This window comes from Colobus angolensis, unplaced genomic scaffold (assembly GCF_000951035.1).
Source record: "Colobus angolensis palliatus isolate OR3802 unplaced genomic scaffold, Cang.pa_1.0 Scaffold7, whole genome shotgun sequence".
Lineage (NCBI taxonomy): Eukaryota > Metazoa > Chordata > Mammalia > Primates > Cercopithecidae > Colobus > Colobus angolensis.
The window spans coordinates 22,168,508-22,190,376 of record NW_012120709.1 but is presented as its reverse complement, the minus strand read 5'-3'; the positions used below and the strand labels follow the sequence as shown (position 1 = coordinate 22,190,376).

Here is a 21,869-nt window from a genome sequence, read left to right as displayed (position 1 = left end):
CCTAATCTGTTTCCTCCGCATGAAAGTGTTCCCAGCTTCCTCTGTGTCTGCTCTTACTCATGTCTCAGAGCTCAGCTCAAACGTGACCATCATCTTCTTCTCTTAGCATGCCAGCTAGAAGTGATTCCAATCACTTTAGACTCCTGTCATCTTTCGCTTTTAGCATTTGTGTGATATCTAGCATGTGATACCTTGCACTGTGGATCAATGACCCATGCTAGGATTCCCATCATGAGATTTCTTACCTGCAACATCTGCATCAGAATCATGAAAGTGCTTGTTTAAAATGCAGCTTATCAGGCTCTGCACAAGGAATCTACACTTTTGGCCTGTAACCTCAGTGATTCTCTTGTGCACTCAGACCCGAAAGCAGCTAGCTATCTTATGAGAGTGTAAGTTCCCTGAGGGCAGGAACCACATCTTACATGGCTTCATAAACATCAATACACTTAAACACTCAAGTTGAAAGGAAGTCCCAAGATCACTGAGTTCACACCTGAATATCCTTTCAACATCACCACTAAGTTAAAACTTGCTAAACTTTACAGATTAGAAGGATGCGTGTACAGAAAACATTCATCAGGCTTGGACTAAGAATGCTGTAAGAACTTATTATAACATGAGAACTTAGCTCAAGGCTCAGAGCAGAAATTTTTCTTTAGTCTTGGTACCATAAACAGTTGCAGTTTTTATAAGCAATTTAGATTCATTTTTGTCTCCTGGATACTGAATTTTGTAAATGATCTCATTTCTCTCTTGTATTGACCATGGGACTGCCTATAATAAACTCCATGGCCACCACCAGCAGGTAACTAGGACTCTATGACGTCCACAGAGCCATTTTATCCTCACCCGTGACTCCACTGCCTCCTCCTAGCCTTGCTTTCCATTTGCCTCTTTTTTGTTTTTTCTTTTTTTAACTTATTTTTAGTTTACTTTCTCTTGCCATATTATTTGTATCTTTGCAAAAGGTCTTCTGAAAGAAGGCCGTTTATAAGTAAATAAAATAAATTCATGAACCTGTGGGTGTGCAAATGTTTTCTGATTTTTTTTTACTCTGAAGGGAGAAATTAACGTGGAAAATTAGTCTTCAGATCAGCAATTCTGAGGGAAAGCTGGGCCAGAAAGAACAGATGGAGTAAGTGGTGCTCTGAGGTCAGAGTTGTAAAAAAATTAGGACTTGTAGAGAAAACATGTATTCGGAAAGGATGATGGAGTTTTCGAACAGGAAGAGATGAGAGTGGTTTTAGAGTGTGATCATAAAAGGCAGAAAGCAAGAAAAAGCTTTTAGAGCAGGAAGAAGTAGTTAAAACAGGGCTAGTTTCAGGGAACTAACCTTGGAGTTTTTACGCCCAGACAAGGTAGGGTCTAGCTGCAGTTCCAAGGCCTTGGTGCAGAGGGACCCCACTTGGGTTTAGATGGCTGTGTGGAGGAATGAATTTAGGGCCTAGGGAGGAAGAATCTTACCTTCCCAATGGTCAAGGAACCTCAGGAAAAAACTCTGGTCCAGAATGGGAAGTTGAAAGCAAGATTCAATGAGAAGAGATGAATCTGACAAAGGACTGATATCTAGAATCTACAAGAAACTCAAATCAGGAAGAAAAAACAAATAATCTCAGTTAAAAAAAAAAAGTGGAAAGAGGACATGAATAGACATTTCTCAAAAGAAGATATACAAATGGCCAATATTCCTAAACATATGAAAAAATGCTCAACATCACTATCATCAGAGAAATGCAAATTAAAACCACAATGAGATATCACCTTAATCCATTATTTAAAAATCAAAAACTATAGATGTTGGCATGGATGTTGTGAAAATGGATCATTTATACACTGCTGGTGGGAATGCAAGTTAGTACAACCTTTACGAAAACAGTGTGGAGATTTCTTAAAGAACTAAAAGTAGATCTACCATTTGGTCCAGCAATTCCACTCCTGGGTATCTACGCAGAGGAAAAGAAGTCACTATATCAAAGAGATAAACACACATGTTTATCATAGCATAATTCATCACTGCAAAGATTCAACCTAAGTGTCTATCATGTGATGAGTGGATAAAGAAAGGTGGTACATAATATACCATAGAATACCACTCAGCCATAAAAAATGAACAAAATAATGTCTTTTGTAGCAACTTTTGTAGAACTGGAGGCAATTATTCTAAATGAAGTAACTCAGGAATCAAAAACCAAATGCCACATGTTCTCATTTATAACTGAGAGCTAAGCTATGGGTACGCAAAGGCATAAAGAGTGATATAATGGGCACTGGAGACTCAGAAGTGGGAGGATGGGAAGAGAGTGAGGGATGAAAAACTACCTATTGGGTAACTGTATATTACTCGGGTGACAGGTGCACTAAAATCCTAGACCTCACCAGTACACAATTCATCCTATAACCAAAAACCACTTATACCCCTAAAGCCATTGAAATAAAAAAAAATTAAACAAAAACAAACAAATATAAAAAATAGTAGATGAAGAAAGGAGTAGAAACAACAGAATTTTGCTCTATATAGGATGTCATGTTAAAATGAATTAAATAATATGGCTCTGCATATCAGTAACCTACCTAAAGTGCATGTCTTTGTTACATCAAGACCCTTCCCAGTGTAGTAATAAATTGTGGGAAATTTAAGTACTAGAGAAGAGATGGAGATACAGGGGGCAAAACAGTTTTAGAATAAACTCTTGACTTCAGGGAGCAGGCAGTGGCAGGCTGTCATCTAAGTAGCATGGTAAATGGCTAGGCTAACGGGCTACCTTCTTCTTCACATTAGTAAATGCTGAACACCTTTGGGCTGACACAGCCCAAGAGCACAATGTTTCAAGTGGGCAGGAGCTAGCCTTTAGAACAGCCCCTGATGCAGCCTAGGATCTAGGGGCCCAAAATATCATCACACACAGAAAACAGAAAGATGTTTATTGGGTGATTGTTTACTTATTCATTCCACACTTATTGAATATTTAATGACTACTGAGCACCGTGCTAGGGATCGGAAATATGAAGGATACTAATACATACTTCTTGCCCTTAATAAGCTCAACACATACTTCTTGCCCTTAATAAGCTCAAAGTCCATGGAGAAAATCAATATGTAAATAAAGCATGACTGTGTGTGGTATGAGTAATGCTATAGTTAAAGCGTGTGCAAAGTGCTACAGTATAGGTGGGATGACAGAGGATGGAACAATTAACTCTGCCCTGGGGAGGTGGAGAAAGGGGGCATATTTGACCAGGATCTTGAAGGATGAATAGGAGTTCTGCAGACAGAATAGAGAAGAGAATATCCAACAGTGCAATGGTCTTAAATAGCAGGGTATGTTTTCGGAACCCTAATAAGTTTGGGGTGATTAGAAGAGTGTGGAACGGCAGTAGCAAGAGATGTGGCCAAATATTTGGGGCTAGACTGTGAGGATGCCTAATATGTCATCCTAAAGAGTTTGAACTTTGTATTTTAAGCAGAACAATAATTTCAGACACATTAAAGAAAAGTAGCTCTTGCAGTAGTCAACACCAACTGCTGGGAAATTTCTAGGAACCTGATGTCTCCTGGGAGTCCACCCTTCAACGATCAGCAGAGTGGCAGGTTTCTGATGCTTTAGGTCCCAGGGGAGGTGGAGAGGCTTAGAGAGGGCATGCTAACTGAATGGTCAATGCTGGGGGTGTAGGCAAAGGGCTGAGGTGGGCCCTAGAAGCCCTGTTTTGCCTGGCTGGGGACCAGCTTGAGCTGAAATGCTCCCCATTTCTGAAGGCCCAGTGTGGGCCTTCAATCTTAGGGCCCAGTCACTTCACACAACAGCAAGAGTGAATTTGTGAGCCAGGAAAAAATGAAAGGCTGTAGTTCTTCCTTCAAATCAAGTTGTTATTGTTCAAATGCATTATTAATGATCAGGACTGCAATCATTTATAACACAGTCATCACAAAAGCAGCTGTTACCATTTACACATAGCTCTCTGTGAGTATGTTATTAAGGTAATATTTTACCATGCATGCGACTTGCTCAGGGGCGGCATGCCTAATGCTTGCCTTGAACAGTTCCCCTACTCCCTCCTTAGAAGTAATCACTCCTTTCCTTTCTTTACAGAGATGCCAAATGCCAGAGAAGGGAAGCGGGAAGGGAGATGAAGACAAGGAACTCTGAAAAATGGAAGCAGAAACACAGGCTGTATTTTCCCCTATCCTTCTTTTCTTTGTTCCCTTTTTTCTCTTTTGAATGAAAAATAAAAATGCAGAAAACCTCAGGAGCCTCGTAACTTTCCAATTTTTATTTAAAAATAAACCTACTGCTGTGGCTGTCACTACTCCTATGCATGTAATGCAAGCTCGAGTCCCACTGCCCAATATTTATATACAAGAAGGTAAATGCTCTAAGGAGAAAAAATAAATCGGGTTAAATCCTACAAAAAGGAGTAGGGAATTTGCCAAAAGAGAGAAGTGGGAAGCCGGCATAGTCCTTTGAGGACCCCCTGAGCCAGCAGATGGAGGGTAGGGTACACAGGAACGCCAGGAGTGTGTGTGGCCTATTCTGTGGCTTCTGAGCTTTACATCTGCCTGATGGGGAGGCTGAAGGCCTAGTGGTGCAAGAGGAAGAAAAACAGAGGTATCCCCTGCATCTGGGACTCTTTATGTCTACTCTGGGCATAAAGGTAAGAAAAAAATGATGCCCCAGCAGCAGACATCAGATTCGCCCCTTCCTTTTCTCAGCTGGACCAGCCTCCTGAGCTTTCCTTCACCAGTAAGATGGTCCTGAAAATCTGCATTAAGGATGGCAGAAGCACTTGCAGGGACCAGATGTGGACAGACCGCAAGAATGAATAAGGGACCCAAGGCATCAGGGAACCTCCTAGAGGGATTCAGGACCCCTGGGGCAAAATAGCAGATAGAAATGCTGGATTTCCCTGAAGCTTTCATGGCTGAGAGGGGATCCTCTTCCTTTCCTCTACCCAGGAAAACAGGGGCATTACAGCAGGTTCTGAGGTCTGACCCTTGAGGTTGGTGATTGGGTATATAATGAAAAAGGAGTTCATTGGACAAACAGTTGTACAGTGGCATTTAGGAGCCAGCCTGTTCTAAGCACTGGCAGGAAGCCGATTACATGTCATAGCAACCTCATCTGATCTGAAAGATCACGGAAAGCTGATGCAAGAAGCTATGCAAGTTACGAGCTGAAGGGTGAGTCAAAGATTAATTTGGCAAAGGGGAAAGAAAGAAAAAAGCATCAGGAGTAGCAGCACACACAAAAATCCTGAGGCACGCAGGAGCGTGGATCAAGGAACCAAGGGAAGGCCATGCAATGGAGCTCAGAAAGTGAGGAAAGAAGATTAAGAGGAGGCCAAGGAAATAGCAGGGACAGGTCACATGGGGCCTTGCTAAGGATTTTGGTCTACACCCTAGGAGCAATGGGAAACCAATGCAGAGTTCAGGATTTGAGTTAAAAAGAGCCCTCTGCGGTGTGGAGAATAACTAGAGGGGTCGGCATGTGTGGGGTGAGTGAGGAAGCTGGAATCAGCAGAAGACTATAACACTTTAGCCTGTGGTGGTAGCAGAGAATGAAGGCTAAGGAAGAGAGCCAAGTAATCATTAGGAAGTAAAATCAGCAGAGACCTTGTGATCAATTGGATAAAGGGGCAGAGAGAGAGGGGACCCCAGTTTCCTAGTTTGTGCAAATGAAAACACAGCATTTCTATACATGGAGGAAAGGAACAACGGCAGAGAGCCAAGACTGAGAATGAAGGCAGTGAATTCAGTTTCAAAAATATTGAGTTGAAGGTAGCTTCAGGACAGTGAAGTGGAGATGTCAGGTTTGCTGTTGGAAATACAGCTCTGAAGTGTACAGGAGAGGTCTGATTTGGAGGCAAATGAGGGAGTCTTTGGCATATGGATGATGATTAAAGCCAATTCCATGGGGAAGATCTCCTTTGGGGAAGAATATAGAGTAAGAGGAAGTGAGGGCCAAAACTTGAAGGGCCCCATTGTGCAGATATCAGAGAGCAGAAGAGGACAAGCCTGCAAGAGAGACTGGGGAAAAGCCCCCAGACAGAAGAAAGGAATCCAGAAGCATTGGACTACGCTCTGGGAGAAAGAAGCACCATCTCCCAGTGAACAGGGAGGAGGGCATTTCAATGAAAGAGAGTGGTCAGGAAGGTGGACTATCACTGCAAGGTCAAGGGAAATGAGGAGTAAAAAATGTCCATCAGATAGAAACATCAACCAAGGTCACTGGGGACCCAAGCCATAGCTGTGTCTGTGCACATATTAAAGGAGCCAATGCATACGAGGCACCCTGTGCAGCAACTGGCACATAGTCAGCCCGCAGTAAACGTCAGCTTTTGTTAAATTCACTCTTTAACATCTATACATCTAATATTCTCCCATTCTATTGAAGGTGGAAAAGAAGGAGACACAGATTAACATCTTAACAGGAGAGCTTGAGATTAAACCCAGAGAACTTCCAGAGAGGAAGGGCTATAAAATGCCTGTAAAGACTATTAAAGAATACAACAGGACTCTGGATAAATTTAGGCTCAGGACAGATTCCTGTGTGGCAACTGAGACAGGACTAACGCAGCTCTTCCTTGAGGCAGGGGACCCACCCCAGTCATCAGGGTGGGTCATTTCCACGCTGGGTGGCCCTAGCCGTTCCTCTCCTGCCCCCATGGAGACGAGAGCTGCCCTGTGAAGGAAAAGCCTCCTCATTTCAATGGCTGGGCAGCCCAGGTTAACATTAACGGAGTCCTCCAGCAGAAAGCACCCAGAGGACAAGCACTGAAAAATATGCTTGAAGGGCCAGCCGAGTGGCCAGGATTACAATGTGATGCCCGGCCTTGGGTCAGTAATGGGGAGGTATTAGTCATCTCTTCAGACCTCAGCTCCATTATTTTTGCCGGAAATGTGAGAACAGCTCTCACTAATAACGTGTGGAATCACTTCCAACTATTTGCCTTTCAAGTCAGCCTCCTCAGGTCGGGTGACATATCTCGTTTAACAGGGGGTGCCATTAGAGGGAAGATTTAACGTGTGGCTAAAAGCATTTGTAGCGAGAGCTGTGGGTGGGTTCCTTTTTAAGCTTCTGTGGCTGGTAACTTGCATCTCTTCCCTCCGTGCTGTTGGGTTTTGTTATTGAAGCCTTTTTCTTTCCTGAAGGAGGTTGGTCATTAACTCTCCCCTTCCCGGAGGATACCCAGGCATGAGCAGGGCAGGTCGAGAGTTGAATCAGAAATCTTTCCTGTGCCAATCAGAGACTGCATGAGGTTCAGCAGGCTGGCATAATTATTCGAAGCTTCTTGCTGTCCTTATACAAATGCCCCCCAATCGGGTGACCTGGTGCCCCTTGATGTCGATGTCTTACAGCAATAACCTCAGCCTTGAAAACAGAACCACAAATTTACCAGCCCACATATCTACCGACAATATGAGTCCTGCCTCTTCTCGTGCCTTGAGAGGGCCAACAGTCATGTCAGGAACAGTGGAAAGAAGAGGGCTGAGAAACTGGAAGAAGAATTTGTTATTTTACTGAAACCTCCTTTCTTGACATTTTTCCCTGAAGGCTGGGACCATTTAAGGCCCTGATGAGCTTCCAAAATCTCTGTCCCAGGGTAATCTTCCCATCTTCCAAAGTCTCAACTTCTCTGAGCCTCTGATTCTTTGTCTGAACACAGAGAGAGTAATAGCTACCTATCAAATGAAAGGCTATAGTTAGAAGCACTGAACACAGGGCTTTGCACATGGGAGGGGCTCAATAAACACATATCACTTACATCACTTTTGGTTACAAGTTACAAGTCATAGAAAAATCCAACCAAAGTGCCTAAATAGAGGGAATTTATTGGATTGTATAATTAAGAAATCCAGGGCTAGGCCTGGCTTTGGGAATCTAGTTGGTGGCTCAGGAAACTCTCTCCAGGGTCAAGTTTCTCTCTCGCCATCCCTTGACTGGGCTTCCTATGTCCTGGCTCCAGGTCATTCAAGGCTTGGTGGCAGCAAGATGGCAGCAGCTGTATTGGTCCCAAGTCCAACAGAGAAAAGGCTGCTCTTCCCCTACCTCACCCCCCAACAATTCACCTAAGTCCTAAGCCAGACATTCACTGGGCAAGTTGGGTTATGGACTCATCCCTGAGCCAATCGCCAAACCTTAGGCCTTGGAATGTAATGACTGGGTTTACCCCTGAGTCTCAAACTCCACCTGAAGGGGAAAAATGAGGGAGGGAGCCCCATCAAACCCAAGGTGCTGAGAGTTGCATGGAAAATATATCTCAAAAAAAAAAAAAAAAAAAAAAAGGTATAGTTTCACTACCAAAAAAGTGGCCAGGGAGGATATCAGGGTGCCCAAACCTAGAAATATCCACTGCAAATAATAATTTACCATCCTACCCCATGTGTGAGATACAGCTTATTTGAGAGTAATGTTTAATAAAGATGTATCATCCAGGAAATCTCCATGAAGTCACCCTCAAAACTTTTCAGCAACGTGCCCTCTCCCCATATATTAGTAATATATTCATTACACCCATTATAGCACTTTTCTCATCTGTCTTCTATTAGAGTTACTTACTATAAGGCTCTGTCACCTCCATCGCAATTAAGCTCCGGGTGGTCAAATACAGGGTTATTTTTCTCCTCACCCCACACAGCACAAGGCACACAGTGGGAAATCTGGGTGCTTCCTGACCCACACTGGCTCCCTGTATCCAGTTCAGCTCTGTTCTTCCCTTTCCTTCCCCTGACCACTTTGTCTACTTGGGGTTAGACTGGGAGGGACTAATGGATTTGATGAAGTCTAAGGTCAGAGGTTCCCCAACTCACCCTCTCTCTTGCTAGCATCTGCCTCTGTTACAGCTTCTCTCATGTTGTACCTTGGGTTGTTTTGCTGGTTTCTCACCACAAAAGAAGTTTCTGGGAGCGAGTAGGGCCTTACCTTTTCATCTCTGTTACCTTGGTGCCTAGAACAGTATCTGGCTCCAAGAAAGCACCCAGTTAAGTGGTATAACCACTACGAGTGACTCTCACTCATAATCGCCCCTTAGATTCTCAAAGAAGAGCCTCATCTATTAGGGCTACTGAAAGGTAAGGTTCTCAGCCCAGGTGAGGAGTTCGAAATCTAGAGGGCTATAATGCAGAATACATAAATAGAGAAGGAACTGTAAAGCTCGCTGTTGTTCCTTGCTCTCCATCAAGCCAGAGAAGATGCACAGACAGTACAGGGAGCCTGACAGGCAACAAGGGGCAGACTGAGTTAGTACAGTAGGGGGCCTTCAGCTTGACTCAGCATGCAGTTGGTACCCATGGAGAAAGGGGAGGCAAACAATTAGTGGGGGGCTGGCAACAAAGACCCTCAAAGGCAGAAAAGCAAAACAGCTGTGGCTCTGAATGAGCAGCCTGGCAAACCATGATCTCAGTAGTGTCCTGAAGCCAAGAGGAACAGGCTCCACTCCCTGGGATGTGGGTTGGAAAGGGCCCAAGAGGAGGTCAGTAGCTTAGTCAGATGGGACTGGAGCTCAGGGGGCTGTAGTGCTAATTAGGAAACTAAGGCAGAGTCCCAGCACTAGGCATGGAACCACTTTAGTGGTAATCAAGGGAAGGGTGTTTGCCACAAACATACTGGATCCTGAATCTGTGGGCAGACATCTGAGTACAACACTTCCCCTACAGTAAAAGGGAGGTGCTAGTGCCCTCCTAGCCCAATTAGGGCAGGCTCTGTAGCTGGGTGGGGCTGAGCTTGTAGGAAAAGGCCTACTAGGCTGTGCCCTGCTGGGCTGGGCAAGCCAGGACAATGCTGGACCAGGTGAGAAAGATTTCCTGCTGTATTTGCAGACTGAATCTGTGTCTGGGGCCAGGGACTGAGCTGCTGCCAGCACTATCCGACCTCAAGGATCCCCCTAGTCAACAAGCAGCAAGAACAGGAGACCCCAGGGGCTCCCTCAGCTTTGGAGATAGCTCTGCAAACAAAACTCAGTTTTTAGGGGTTAATCCTCAGCCCCAGGAGGCGGCAGTGGGCCTCCTCTGAAGGGCAGAGCCAGCAAGTGGGCTGAGACTAAAGGAAAGGCCCAAGGCTGCAGGCCTGAGATAGTTTGGCAGCAGCTCCAAAGAGCAGCCCTTGAATCGCAGGGATTGTCTGAGCCCTCAAAAGCACTGGCTACCTCCCACCAGCCTAGCTAATGGGGCTGAGCTGCTGAGGCCATGACCTCTGTCTACCCGGCTGATGGTCTGCTGCTTTGAATCTCACTCCCTCAGCACCCAGCAGGACCAAGGACTCTGTCTAGCTTATGTGCATCGTACCTTTGCATGTTTTCAGCACCTACTATGCGCGCAGCATCACACCTCCCCATCCGCCTGCCTCCTGCTACTCTCACCAGCAGGCTCAGTCAACCCTTGGGCTAATTAGTGATTAGGTCTACAGTATGTATGCATGGTGGGGTGCAGAGAGTGGGGTGGCCAGCCGGTGATGGGTGAGGGGAGAAGAGAACAGGAGATAGGAGGCCATGGTCTGACCTTCCTCCAATGCCCAGAATCCCTGAGTCTGTCTCTGGCAGCTGTGAAACAGAGGGAGCATGGGCTCTGAACCGTGCCGCCATCTGGGAGGTCACACACACTCACAGCCAAACCCCAGGAAGGAAACTTGGGCTGAAATACACCGTTTGCTGAAGAGCAGGGCTGGGCACTGGTTTCTCTCCGTTCTGAATTTCTAGAAAGGGAGGGGTCTCCGTTGCCAGGCGGCGTCTGCCACCCCTTCCCACCGTGGCACCTCCAGCCCTTCACCCCTTCCCCTGGGAGACCCCCTGTGAGGACCCTCAGCAAACTTCTGCAAGGCCTGACGGCCGCAGGGTGGTGTGAACGCGTATCTTTCAGGCCAAGGGAGAGGCGACGGGAGTGTGGGCGTGGAGGTGCGAGGAGCGCGCAGCCTCCGCCTGCCCGGCTGTCTCCGCGGACCCAGCCGAGGGAGGAAGAGAGCGCTGGGAAAAGGAAGGGGAGAAGGAGCCCGAGCGGGAGGCGAGCCAGAGGCTCTTTGCTCCTCCCAAAGCAGGGGGTGGCTCCATGGTGCTCCTGATGACCCGGCAGCCGCCGCCGCCCTGCAACCGCTTCCTGGGACCCGTCAGCTCTAACACTGATAACCCACGGCGGGGGTGCTGGGCGCGGGTTGCGCAGGCCACTGGCCGCGGGCTCCCAGGCCCGCTCCTGCCGCCGGCTTCCGCGGTAATGACACTCTGCGGAGCGGCCGCCATCTCTTCTGGTACCTTCGCTGGAGGAGGGAGGGGTGGGGAGAGCCCTCTGTTCACCCCTGCCCTGCCCTGGCGCTGGTCCGCCGCCGCCCGCTGCTCTCGCGCTGGTCCGCAGCTCAGCCGAGCAGCTGCCTTCATCTGGCCTCCTAGTCCCTCACTCTGCCGCGAGAGGTGGAGCTCCGGCGACCTCGGGCCTTCCCTCGGGGTCTGCGCGGCCCCTACCCCACACCCGCCCAGGGGAGAGGCGTGAAGGGGCCGGGCGGGAAGCGCGGGCGGGAAGCGCGGCCGGAGAAGGGGACGCAGGGAGGCAGGGAGTGGACCCCCAGCGTACTACAGGAGCCGGCAGGAGCCAAACCCCATCCCGCCACACAGGTATCCCCGCGGACTACGAGGTGCCACCCGTCCCTGGTGCAGAAAAGACCAAGACCCCCAGAAGGGAAGGCCCAGCTTCCCTACCTCTACGTCCCATGCCAGGCGCCCAGCCTGCTCAACTTAACCCCAAGCCGCAGGTTAACTCTGCCCCAGCTTCTCCCCTTGGCTCTGGGCAAGCTCCTCTTCTCTCCCCCAGTGAGAACCACCGCTTAAATTCCGAGGGCTTTCCTCCTTGGTGCTCAGAGCTCTCAAGATGGGTGATTCTCTGCCAGGGGTCCTTAGCTACCCACTTTGGACGAGGATGGACAGATGTTTTCTCAAGCTTGCCTAGAGCACAGTTTCTAAACAGATGAGCTCTTCTTATGTTCCCCACAGATTGTCTAGCCTACGCTCCTTTGAGGAAATAAAGATGACCATAGCCAAGCTGCCCTGCTCTGCACCAAGGACCCTGGGCGCCCCATCCTTAACTCCCCTGCCTTATGCTCGAGATTAGCATATCCACCCAGCAACTCCTCTGCCCCAGACTTACTTGACCACTGCAGTCCACACTGACTCTCCTATCCACCAGAACTGTGCACTTAAAATCTGCTGCACACAATCCCATACTTGCTTGAGTCTGGCTTTGTTCTCCAATAGTTTCAAATGCCTGTTTGACTCCCCCCGCCACCCCCACAGAGATAAGGTCATCACAAGCAGTAACTACTGCTTTGCTTGTTTTGATTCCCACAGAGCCGAGCATAGATTGATGTGGCATAAGTGCTCAATAAATGCCCATGGACTTGGCTAATGGATGGACTTGCAGGGGACACTGCCCTGTCAGCAGAGAAAGGTGGCCTTAATCTCATCTGCCCTACCAAAAGGAACCTAAGGTCCTATTTCCTGGGGGTGTCTCAAAAATCGGCAGAGTCATTCTCCCCCCACCATCCCTCCTTGCCTCCAGTCTCCTCGGCCTTCTGGATCCCCGTGGGTTTGGAGAGGCCGATGCTTGTGGCTCTTACCAACATCAATTTGCAGTCGCCAGGATGCAACTTCACCCTATGCTGCGTTCATAAATTAATCTCCTGGGATTAGATTCTGTGTTTTAGTAACACTCCTGAGGCATTGTATTTACACATTAATAATAAAAGAAAAAAAGTGAGACAAGTTCTGACAACTTTCAATAACATTCAGAAATAAAGTGCGAGGCACGGAAGTGTCCAAAGTTAATTAAAACCATTTGGTGCTGACGGGGGCTGGGGGTGTTGCCTGCCGAGCTCCGACAGGTGCTATTTCTGAAATGCAATTTCCCTGTCTATAATGTACCTGATGCCTGCAGAAAAGGAGAAACCGAAATAGACTGAACTGGCAGCGTGAGCTTGAATTTTCTGTTGTTTTGTTTTACAGTGCCGTGGACACTGCCAGAATTTGTCAAAGGTCCTAGGAAGAAAAGGCCCTTTCGCCCCTCCCCTCAGTGAACAGATGGTGTGTTTGGACTGTTGGCATTCGCTCCTCATAGGTGGGTCCTGGAGGAAGTTAAGGGGCGCTCCGTTCCCTGGGGATGGGACAGCAGCTCGCCTTTTTACTAATAGCTGTAAGAGACTGTCAGACACTTAACTCACTAGACCTTCATCTCAGAGCTCAGAAGGGGAACAGCTCCAGAACTAAAAGAGAGAGAGCCTCTGGCAGACCCCAAAAGACAGCATAAAGAGTGAAGCTGGGCTTCCCTGCCCAATCACTAGGATCACTTATTGCACAAATACCTGTATTTTAAGCTGCAGGTTCTTGTGAATGTTTGTATTTTCTTCATTTCCATTTAGCTTTTTTTTTTTTTTCCAATTTTAGAATAGCCTTTCTCTAGATAACTGGAGGAAGCGGAAGATGGAATTTCCTTTGTTTCTGTCTTGAGCCCAAATGGACAACTGAGTGTCAGGTATGACAGGGATAAAGGGAGAAACTCAGAAAGAATGCTTTTGTTTTGGTTTTTTTGTTTTGTTTTGAGATGGAGTCTCGCTCTTGTCACCCGGGCTGGAGTGCAGTGGCGCAATCTTGGCTCCCTGCAGCCTCCACCTCCAGGACTCAAGTGATTCTTCTCCTCAGCCTCCCAAATAGATGGGACTACAGGCATGCGCCATCATGCCTGGCTAATTTTTTTGGTTTTTTTTTTTGAGACGGAGAGTCTCGCTCTGTCGCCCAGGCTGGAGCGCAGTGGCGTGATGTTGGCTCACTGCAAGCTCCACCTCCCAGGTTCACGCCATTCTCCTGCCTCAGCCTCCCGAGTAGCTGGAACTACAGGCGCCCACCACCACCATGCCCGGCTAACTTTTTTGTATTTTTTTTAGTAGAGATGGGGTTTCACCATGTTAGCCAGGATGGTCTCAATCTCCTAACCTCATGATCCACCCGCCTCAGCCTCCCAAAGTGCTGGGATTACAGGCGTGAGCCACCGCGCCCAGCCAGAGAAATGTTTTGGGTGCCACACGTGCAGCCCCTCATGACTGTATCTTCTCAGAGCTCTTTTCTTCACATTCTTGAGAGCTTTGAGTTTTGTTTATTTAAGGGACAAATGAATCTCTTCCCACTCCATGGGATTTCCCTTGATTTTTATATTGGGAGTAAAAAGATGAAGCATGAGACTTTTCAGCTGCATCTCAAACTGCATCTAATTCCAGCACATCTCTCTCAATCTTTGATTAAGCCTGTTCATCTAAAAGAGAGACACAGGGGAAAAATGGAAATGGGACTTTGGAAGAAGAATGACCATCCACATTCCCATCACAGCCTGGGATTTCCTACCTGATTGAGATTTTCAGTAGATAGCCCTAGGTCTGGTTTCCCACTGTGGTCCTGTTGCCTTTGCCTCCAATAGAGGACTTCCAAGTAACTAGAAAGATTTCACCTCTCTTTTGAAACACAATGGACAAATGGGTTCCTTTAGGATGAGAGGTGCACCTGGCTAGAGTCAATCTTTGTTTTCCTAAAATAACCAGGATGAAAACTCAAAATAAAAAGAAATACCTCATGGGCAAAAGTTCTCCCAGTACAACTAATATAGACACTCAACATGGCTTTGTAGAAACTGACCCATCTCCCGAGTCTTATGTTTGCCAGAATTGCATGCCTATTTCAATCAAAGAAAAGTGATCTGATCTTTTCAGATGAAGGTGGGACTTGGAGATGCTGCTGCCTAGGGTTAACTTGCCAGAGAAAGGATAAGCATTCGGGAAGTGCGGGGATGGGGTACAAGGAAAGACCTATCAGCTGAGCAATGGCAGGATCCCTTCTGCCAATGGGCTGGCTCAGGGAGTAAACCTCCCCGAAGGAACTTTGTTTCTCTCTAGAATCAAAGTGGGCAAATGATCACCTTATTTGCCTGGAGTGGACCAGGTTGAAACTGAGAAGGCAGATGTGGGTGTTAAGCCAGATGAAGTCATATGTTATAGCTAAACGACGTACATGTAACCTGCCTGGTAGTTTAAACTGCACCAAGTAGTTTATTCCTTCTCTCTAAACAGGTCATAATAAGTGTTAGTCTGTGATCCACTATGGAGAGAGATTTCTGGAAAGAATAGAGCCAGTGGTACAGGATGCAAGGTTGTTATTTAAAGAGATGAATGTGGGCCGGGTCCCATGGCTCATACCTGTAATCCCAGCATTTTGGAAGGCAGAGGCAGGAGGATTGCTTAAGGCCAGAGTTCAAGACCAGCCTGGCCAATATAGTGAGACACCCATCTCTACAAAAGATAGAAATACTTAGCCAGGCATGGTGGCAGGTGCTATAGTCCCTCCCACCATGGGACTACAGCTCCTGTAGCCCCAGCTACTCAGGAGCTGAGGTGGAAGGATTGCTTGAGCCCAGAAGTTTGAGGTTGCAGTGAGCCATGATCATGCCACTGCACCCCTCCCTGGGTGACAGAGCAAGACCTGACTTAATAATAATAATAATAATAATAATGCTACATAAACTATCTTCTACCTCTTGAACAATGAGTACAGATGCCATGACTACATTTGTTTGTTGGGGACCAGGGAGGCTGGCAGTGAGAATTCAGGGTGGAAGTAGCCGTGTACCCAATACCTATTGTGAGATGTGGCCTGGGAAGCCCTGAGATTTTCTGGCCAGGCTCACTCACTACCCAGACACCCTCTTCCTGCATGGCGAGTCCCTCAGCCCCTCCAAGGCTCACTTCTCAGACATCGGCGTAATCCACATCCTCCATCTTGAGTTATTCCTCATAAGACCTGCAAGTTTTCCTAGGAGGGAAGGAAGACAGGGTTGAACCCACACAATTCTTGAATCTAGAATTTGGAGGATTTCTAAACCACTTCTGTAAGTCAGCCCTTGAGAACTTGTAGGTTTTCTCATCATTTGCAGCATGAGAATCTTGAGTAGACTGTTTGGATTTGACTCTTGGTTCCTTGGGCAATTTACTTAACCTCTCGCTGTGTGTCAGTTTCCTTATCTAAAAAGTGTGGTTAATAATAACTGACCTCTCAGAGGTATTGCGAGGTTACTGTGATGATTAAATTAGGTGATTCATATAAAATGGTTAAAAGAGTGCCTGGCATTATTATTAATAGTAATAAGTTTAGCATAAGTCTTGCCTGCTGATAAGGAGCTGGATTGAATGACTACTTAGATTCTATTTCTTGGCCTTCTCTTCTCTGGACTAGGTGACCCCAACTTTCTCCTTACTTCTAAAAAATTTATCCCAGTCTGCTAAGCAAGAGAAAGCCCATGTGTGCACGTACACACATGCACCTGCACAAACATTTACATACAATTTTGGTCTTCTATACAGAATTAATAGAGCTACTAGATCTAGGAACTGACCTGAAAGAGAAAGGAAACAGTGCTTTTGTTTTGTTTTGTTTTTTTGAGACAGAGTCTCACTCTGTCACCAGGCTGGAGTGCAGTGGCACAATCGCGGCTCATTGCAACCTCCACTTCCTGGGTTCAAGTGATTCTCCTGCCTCAGCCTCCCGAGTAGCTGGGACTACAGGCATGCACCACCACGCCCAGCTAATTTTTGTATTTTTAGTACAGATGGGGTTTCACCGTGTTGGCCAGGATGGTCTCGATCTCTTGACCTAGTGATCTGCTCGCCTCAGCCTCTCAAAGTGCTGGGATTACAGGCATGAGTCACCATGCCTGGCCAAAACACTGCTTATTACAATTTATAGGTTTATGTTCAAAAAGTTGCTAGTCTTGTTGCTGTGAACCCCTGTCATCTCTAATCCTGCCCACCTATAGGTACTGCAGACCAAATTACAGATTCAGATTTGCCCAGTTCCCGTTCCTGTCTTGACCAATCTTAGTAACTTATTTGGGGCCCAGCCCCATCTGCAGTGGAAGGTCTATAATTGGCCTTGCTTCCTTAAGCTGTGTACCCAGTGGGCCCAGGACTAAGCCTCATGAAGCTTTTAGAGGTGCACTGAGATTAACCTTTCTCACCAGTGCTCACCTTGTCTTCCTAGTGACCATGGCTGGCTTCTGTCTAGTTCTAGAGTTGCACTCTCATTCTCTTCCGGGCTGTCACACTGACCTACGTCTCTGTCTGTTTTAGAACTTTCCAACTTATGTGTCCAATGCCAGTCCTTTTTCCAAATAAATTGAACTTTATCTTGATGAATATCTAATGTTCAACCCACCCCGGTCCCTGGCTAGAATCATCTCTGAAATGTCTAAAGCTCTGCCACTACCTGCACCAGGAGAAGCAATGTGTTACCACCAACCTAATAGTGACCATCAGCTTTGCTGGAGTTATCCATTCACCAGACTGAATCTATCAGCTTTCCTGAGTTCACTGGGACACTGATTTGGACCAGACACCATCACTTGAGAGACAGCGTTAGCATCAGGGTGGACACCACCAGTACCTGACCTGCCTGTCCTTAGCTTCCTCCTCTTTCCCTATTGACCCACAGATTAAGTTGCTGCATGCCCTGGGGCAACACCTGGGGGTATGTCAACTGAAAGCTAAGAAACTAAGTACTATACATGCAGTTTGTCTATGTTTACTGCCCACTCAACGTTTCCTCTGGGATGCTTGCAAGATGTATCAAACTCAGTAGTCCAAGACCAAACTCATGATCTTTTGCCCAAAACCATACCCGCCTTCCATTCTGATACTCCTCTAATCAGTTTTCCACACTGCAACCCAAGTGATCTTTTCAAAATGCAAATGTGTTCATAACACACGTACACACTTAAAACCCTTCATTAGCTCCTCTTCGTCCTCAGGAGAAAGGCTCATATCCTTAACACAGGCTCCCCATCCTGCATGTTTGGCCCTGGATGCCTTTCCAGCCTTCCCTGGCCTCACTCTCCCTCTGCCCTGATATACTGCAGCCACCAGGGTCATGTTAGCACTTAGGTTACTCTGCAGAGAATTAGATAAAGGTGTGCCTTCTGGACAGCCCAGTTGGAAAAAAGATGCCCTTTCCTCTAAGCTGATGCAGCGTCTCAGGGCACTCTCACTTGGCAAGAAAAGCAGGACTGGATTTCAGCTCATACGCTGCTTCCTCAGCCCAGCTGTGTCCCACTGGTCCACAGCACAGCCTGTGCTGGCCACATCAGTCACCTGCCTTCTTTTGGGTACCCCAAAATACACTATGTTCCCTCCTCCCACTGGCTTTTGCTCTTACTATTTGCTCAACCTGGGATACTCTTCCTCTCTTTCTATCCAGCAATTCCCTACTTAACCCTCAGATCCCACCCAACCCTTACATCCTCAGGAAAGCCTTCCTGATCTCTCCTTGTTTCCAACCAGTTTAAGTTCCTTTGTGATACCCTCTCATCAGACAGAGCTCCCATTTCTCCTAATACTGATCTCATTTTGGAAGCCTACACTCATTTGTAGAACTAATGTCTGACACCCTCATTGTATTACAAGCTCCATTAGAGCAGAGACCATGTCCTTTTTATCTCTCTCCATTGTAGTCCCAGAACTTAACACAGGGTCAGGCACATAATAGTTGATCATTAAATATTCATTAAGCACCTACTGAGTGCAGGCTGCTCTTTAGTAGATGGTAGTGTCTGGACTTCATAATCAAAACAACTTAAGCTTCCCAGAGGCATGATTAAGCACGTCAAAGAGAAAAATATTCTGTTCCACTTAATTATGCATTTTTATTTAAAAATAGAAGTCTTTATTAAAACAACAAAGCATAAATATTAAAGAATGTATTTAAATAACTTGTGTAATTTAGTGCAAGCTTTAAAGGTGCATAAACACTGAAATGCAATTCAATGCCTTTTTAAATCGTTTTCTATCATTATCTCTACTTTATATAATCTTGTCTCTTAACCCAACTTGGAGAAGTAATTCATTCTGACTCTCCTCATTTTGTCTCAAAACCTGCTAAGGCTTGTCCACAACTCCAGCATGATTCTGGCCTCCTGGGCTTTAGATCAGATTGTAGCAAAAGCCTCTGCAGGTAGTTTGCGTCTTACTCCACTGTGGGAGAGCTCCCACGGTTTTAATGGAGAAAGGTCCTTCTCATGAGAGTAAACATTTTGGATATCTATCACTCTTTCTTGTTGCTTCTTATCCTGGTACAGCAGAAAGAAGTCAGATCATTCAGTAACGCAAGAGCATGGCTGCCATGCCACAACCCAGTGATGGTCATTCATTACCATTTCCCAGAAGCTGGCTTTCAAACTTGCCTTTTAGAGAAACTCTTTGTGTGAAAACCTCCTTCTCCATCGTCAGGGTTGCTGATCAATGGCTTGATCTAGTTACCAGTTAGACACCTATATAACTGCAGTTCCTCAGAACTTAATGTTGCAAACAATTAAGCTGATCCTAGCCGGGTCTATGAAAGAACCAATAGTGTGGTCCTACACTAGGTGTGACCACCTGCCCATTGGGGATAAATGGCTCCTGCCACCCAGGTGGATCTGCTTCTGAGCCTAAACCTCCCTTCAATCTTTTTCCTATGGCTGTGTGTTTACAGGTGCACAGAGAGGGAAGCCTGTGTGGTGGTGAAAGCTAGAAAATAAGAAGTCCATCCATTCACAGAGTTGCAAAGAGGCCATTAACGCTAAGCTTCAGCAGTGGAACACAGAAAACGGCATTAAAGGATTTACTTTTCATGACCATAATTCACAGTTAATGTACATTTGATGTTTAATGTATGAACCAGAGGTGACTTCAAACTTGCGGGCCTTTTCTAAATAGCGTTTTAATCTAAGTTTAAAAAAAAAAAAAAAAGGTTCATACACTCAGTCTGTCAGACAAGAGGGAGGGGAAAAAGGCAAAGCTAGGTGTGAGAATCCAAAGTGGGGGCAGGCTTTTGTTCAGTCTTTTATTGAGGTTTTACCTCTAATCTCTCCCTTTTTGATGCAATTTAAGATTAAGGAAATGAAAGGCATGGCTGACTGTGAATGGTTTTACAAACAGGACAGCCAAGGGGCCCTCAGAAGGCAGTTTTGTAAGAGGCTTTGGGCTTCAGTCCCTAGGAAGGATGAGGTGGGAGGTGATGCAGGGCCAGAGTGCACGGGAGAGTGGCCCTGAAAGGGCTGGGCTGTCTGCAGAGAAACTGACCTTCTGCATCCAAATAGGAGGCAGTGGTGGTCACCACACAGCTCAGTGGGAATCAGAGTCAGGTGAGGGAAGCCAAAAAGCATGATGGTCAGAGGAAGGGGTGCCATGCTCTGCTGGGAGGAGCTCCCAGATTAAACATGCTGGGTCTAGGGTCTATCATGTGATGTCGCCTCTCAGGACAGCGGTTCCCTCATCCAGATAACAAGGTTCACAGGCTAAGTGATTTCCAATGGGCTCTGCTGAGGCCCTAAGGCACAAACACACCCTCAGGTGCTATGGCAGATACAGTAGGAGACCCACATGAAGATACCCTGGCCCTTGGCCCTCAGCATTTTTCAATAAGAGCAACTCCACTGTTTTATAATGAAGAGTTCCACATAAGGTTTATTACACGGGGAAGTTTCCCAGTTAAAGATACAAACACTGAAAGGTAGGAGACCAGCTGATCCCTAAGATCCTTTCCAGATCAAGTCTAGAAGGGTAGATAGGTAGAAAAGTCACCTAAATAGGCCACCTCAAGGAAACAGTCCTCCAAAATGGGCAACAGAAATAAGAGTGGCACCTGACAGGTTGCAAAGGTTGCATTGTTGGAGACCAATGCAGTGGAGGCGTTGAGAGTGTCTCTTTGGAGCCTAGTTTATCAATTTCAAGAGGATGATTTTCTCCAGCAATGCTAAGCTGCTTCGGGCCAGGAACAAAGTAAGCAGATAGTCGGGTTTTTTCCAGCTGAGTTCAGTGGAGAGAAATAGGAAAAAAGGAGTTGAGAGTATCTGCAAGGGAATTGCTTTGTAGAGCTGGGATGTGAAAAGAAAGAAAGGAGATGAGAGAATTTAGTGGAGTGCGGATGAGGGAAGAAAGTCTTTTGATCAATAAACTGTGCATAACTTCTAAAGTTCTCTTCAGCCCTCACCCCTTTATGTTTTTGTGATTCTATTCTATCTCTTAACATGGCTGGACAGTGAAGAATCCACCACAGGAGAAGAGAGCCCATTGGAACTAGGCAAGTTAACGGGAGCTTCCAAATGGACTGATGGCTAGAACCTGTCAACAGAAACTTCGGAGCAAGCACTCCTGGAGAATCGTTGATTTGTTCTTTGTTCATTTATCCAACACATTTTTGTTGAGTGCCTACATTGTATTTGACACTGTGGATTAAGGATCGTTAAACAGATAAGTAGGGACTATGCCCTCACAACCTAGTGAGAAAGTTAGCAGCTGCACATTTGTTACACATGTGATGAGTGTTATCAAAGTGGAGGTGCAGACCATTCAAGGGGTGTAACACAGGGCACTCACTCATTCTGGGAGCACAGGGCCTTCTCCCCTGAGAAATTGCCTGGTTCCGAGGTCAGTGTGAGAAATGGAGAGAGGGTCTCTCAAATCAGTGCTTCCCTGTGTCTTCTAACTCCAAGCTGCTCTCTGCTCTTCTCCTTCTGCCCAATCCCAGCTCTGGTTTCCCTGTTTATCCAAGAAGAAAGGGCTCCAAAGGGCTGTTGGAATGGGGAGAGGGCAGGACCACCTGCAGCCTGCTCCCTCCCTGTGGAAGTCTCGCCAGCCTTGTGGAATGTTGTCTTTCCGTACGGCTTCTTCCACCTAATTCTTCAGAAGGGATTTGAAGGTCTTCTACCAACCACACTTCCCCTTCCCTTTAAAAAAAATTCCCTTACTTAGATTGCGTTAATAAAACCATATCATCTGGATGAAAGGAGAAGATGAACCTGTTCTAGTATGTGAGGGACAAACCAG

General features: G+C 46.5%; 1 protein-coding gene across 3 annotated transcripts; it reads left to right on the top strand.

The window, feature by feature from the left end:
* Window positions 1-11,041: 11,041 nt before the first annotated feature.
* LOC105501059 lies at window positions 11,042-16,118 on the top strand. Of its 3 annotated transcripts, XM_011926810.1 has the most exons (3): window positions 11,042-11,197; window positions 12,979-13,090; window positions 14,132-16,118. In XM_011926810.1, the coding sequence occupies exons 1-3, from the start codon at window positions 11,051-11,053 to the stop codon at window positions 14,170-14,172; spliced, it is 300 nt and encodes a 99-aa protein (XP_011782200.1). In that variant the 5' UTR covers window positions 11,042-11,050; the 3' UTR covers window positions 14,173-16,118. The 3 variants fall into 3 exon arrangements, with proteins under 3 accessions (XP_011782200.1, XP_011782199.1, XP_011782202.1); XM_011926809.1 differs by lacking the exon at window positions 14,132-16,118 and having other exon boundaries at window positions 12,979-13,523; XM_011926812.1 differs by lacking the exon at window positions 14,132-16,118 and having other exon boundaries at window positions 11,048-11,234; window positions 12,979-13,455.
* The last annotated feature ends 5,751 nt before the right edge of the window (window positions 16,119-21,869 follow it).

Coding starts and splice junctions, on each gene's coding strand:
- LOC105501059 (XM_011926809.1), top strand. CDS start 11,051: ATGACCCGGCAGCCGCCGCCGCCCTGCAACCGCTTCCTGGGACCCGTC. Junction 11,198..12,978: donor TCCTGCCGCCGGCTTCCGCG/GTAATGACACTC, acceptor TTTGTTTTACAG/TGCCGTGGACACTGCCAGAA.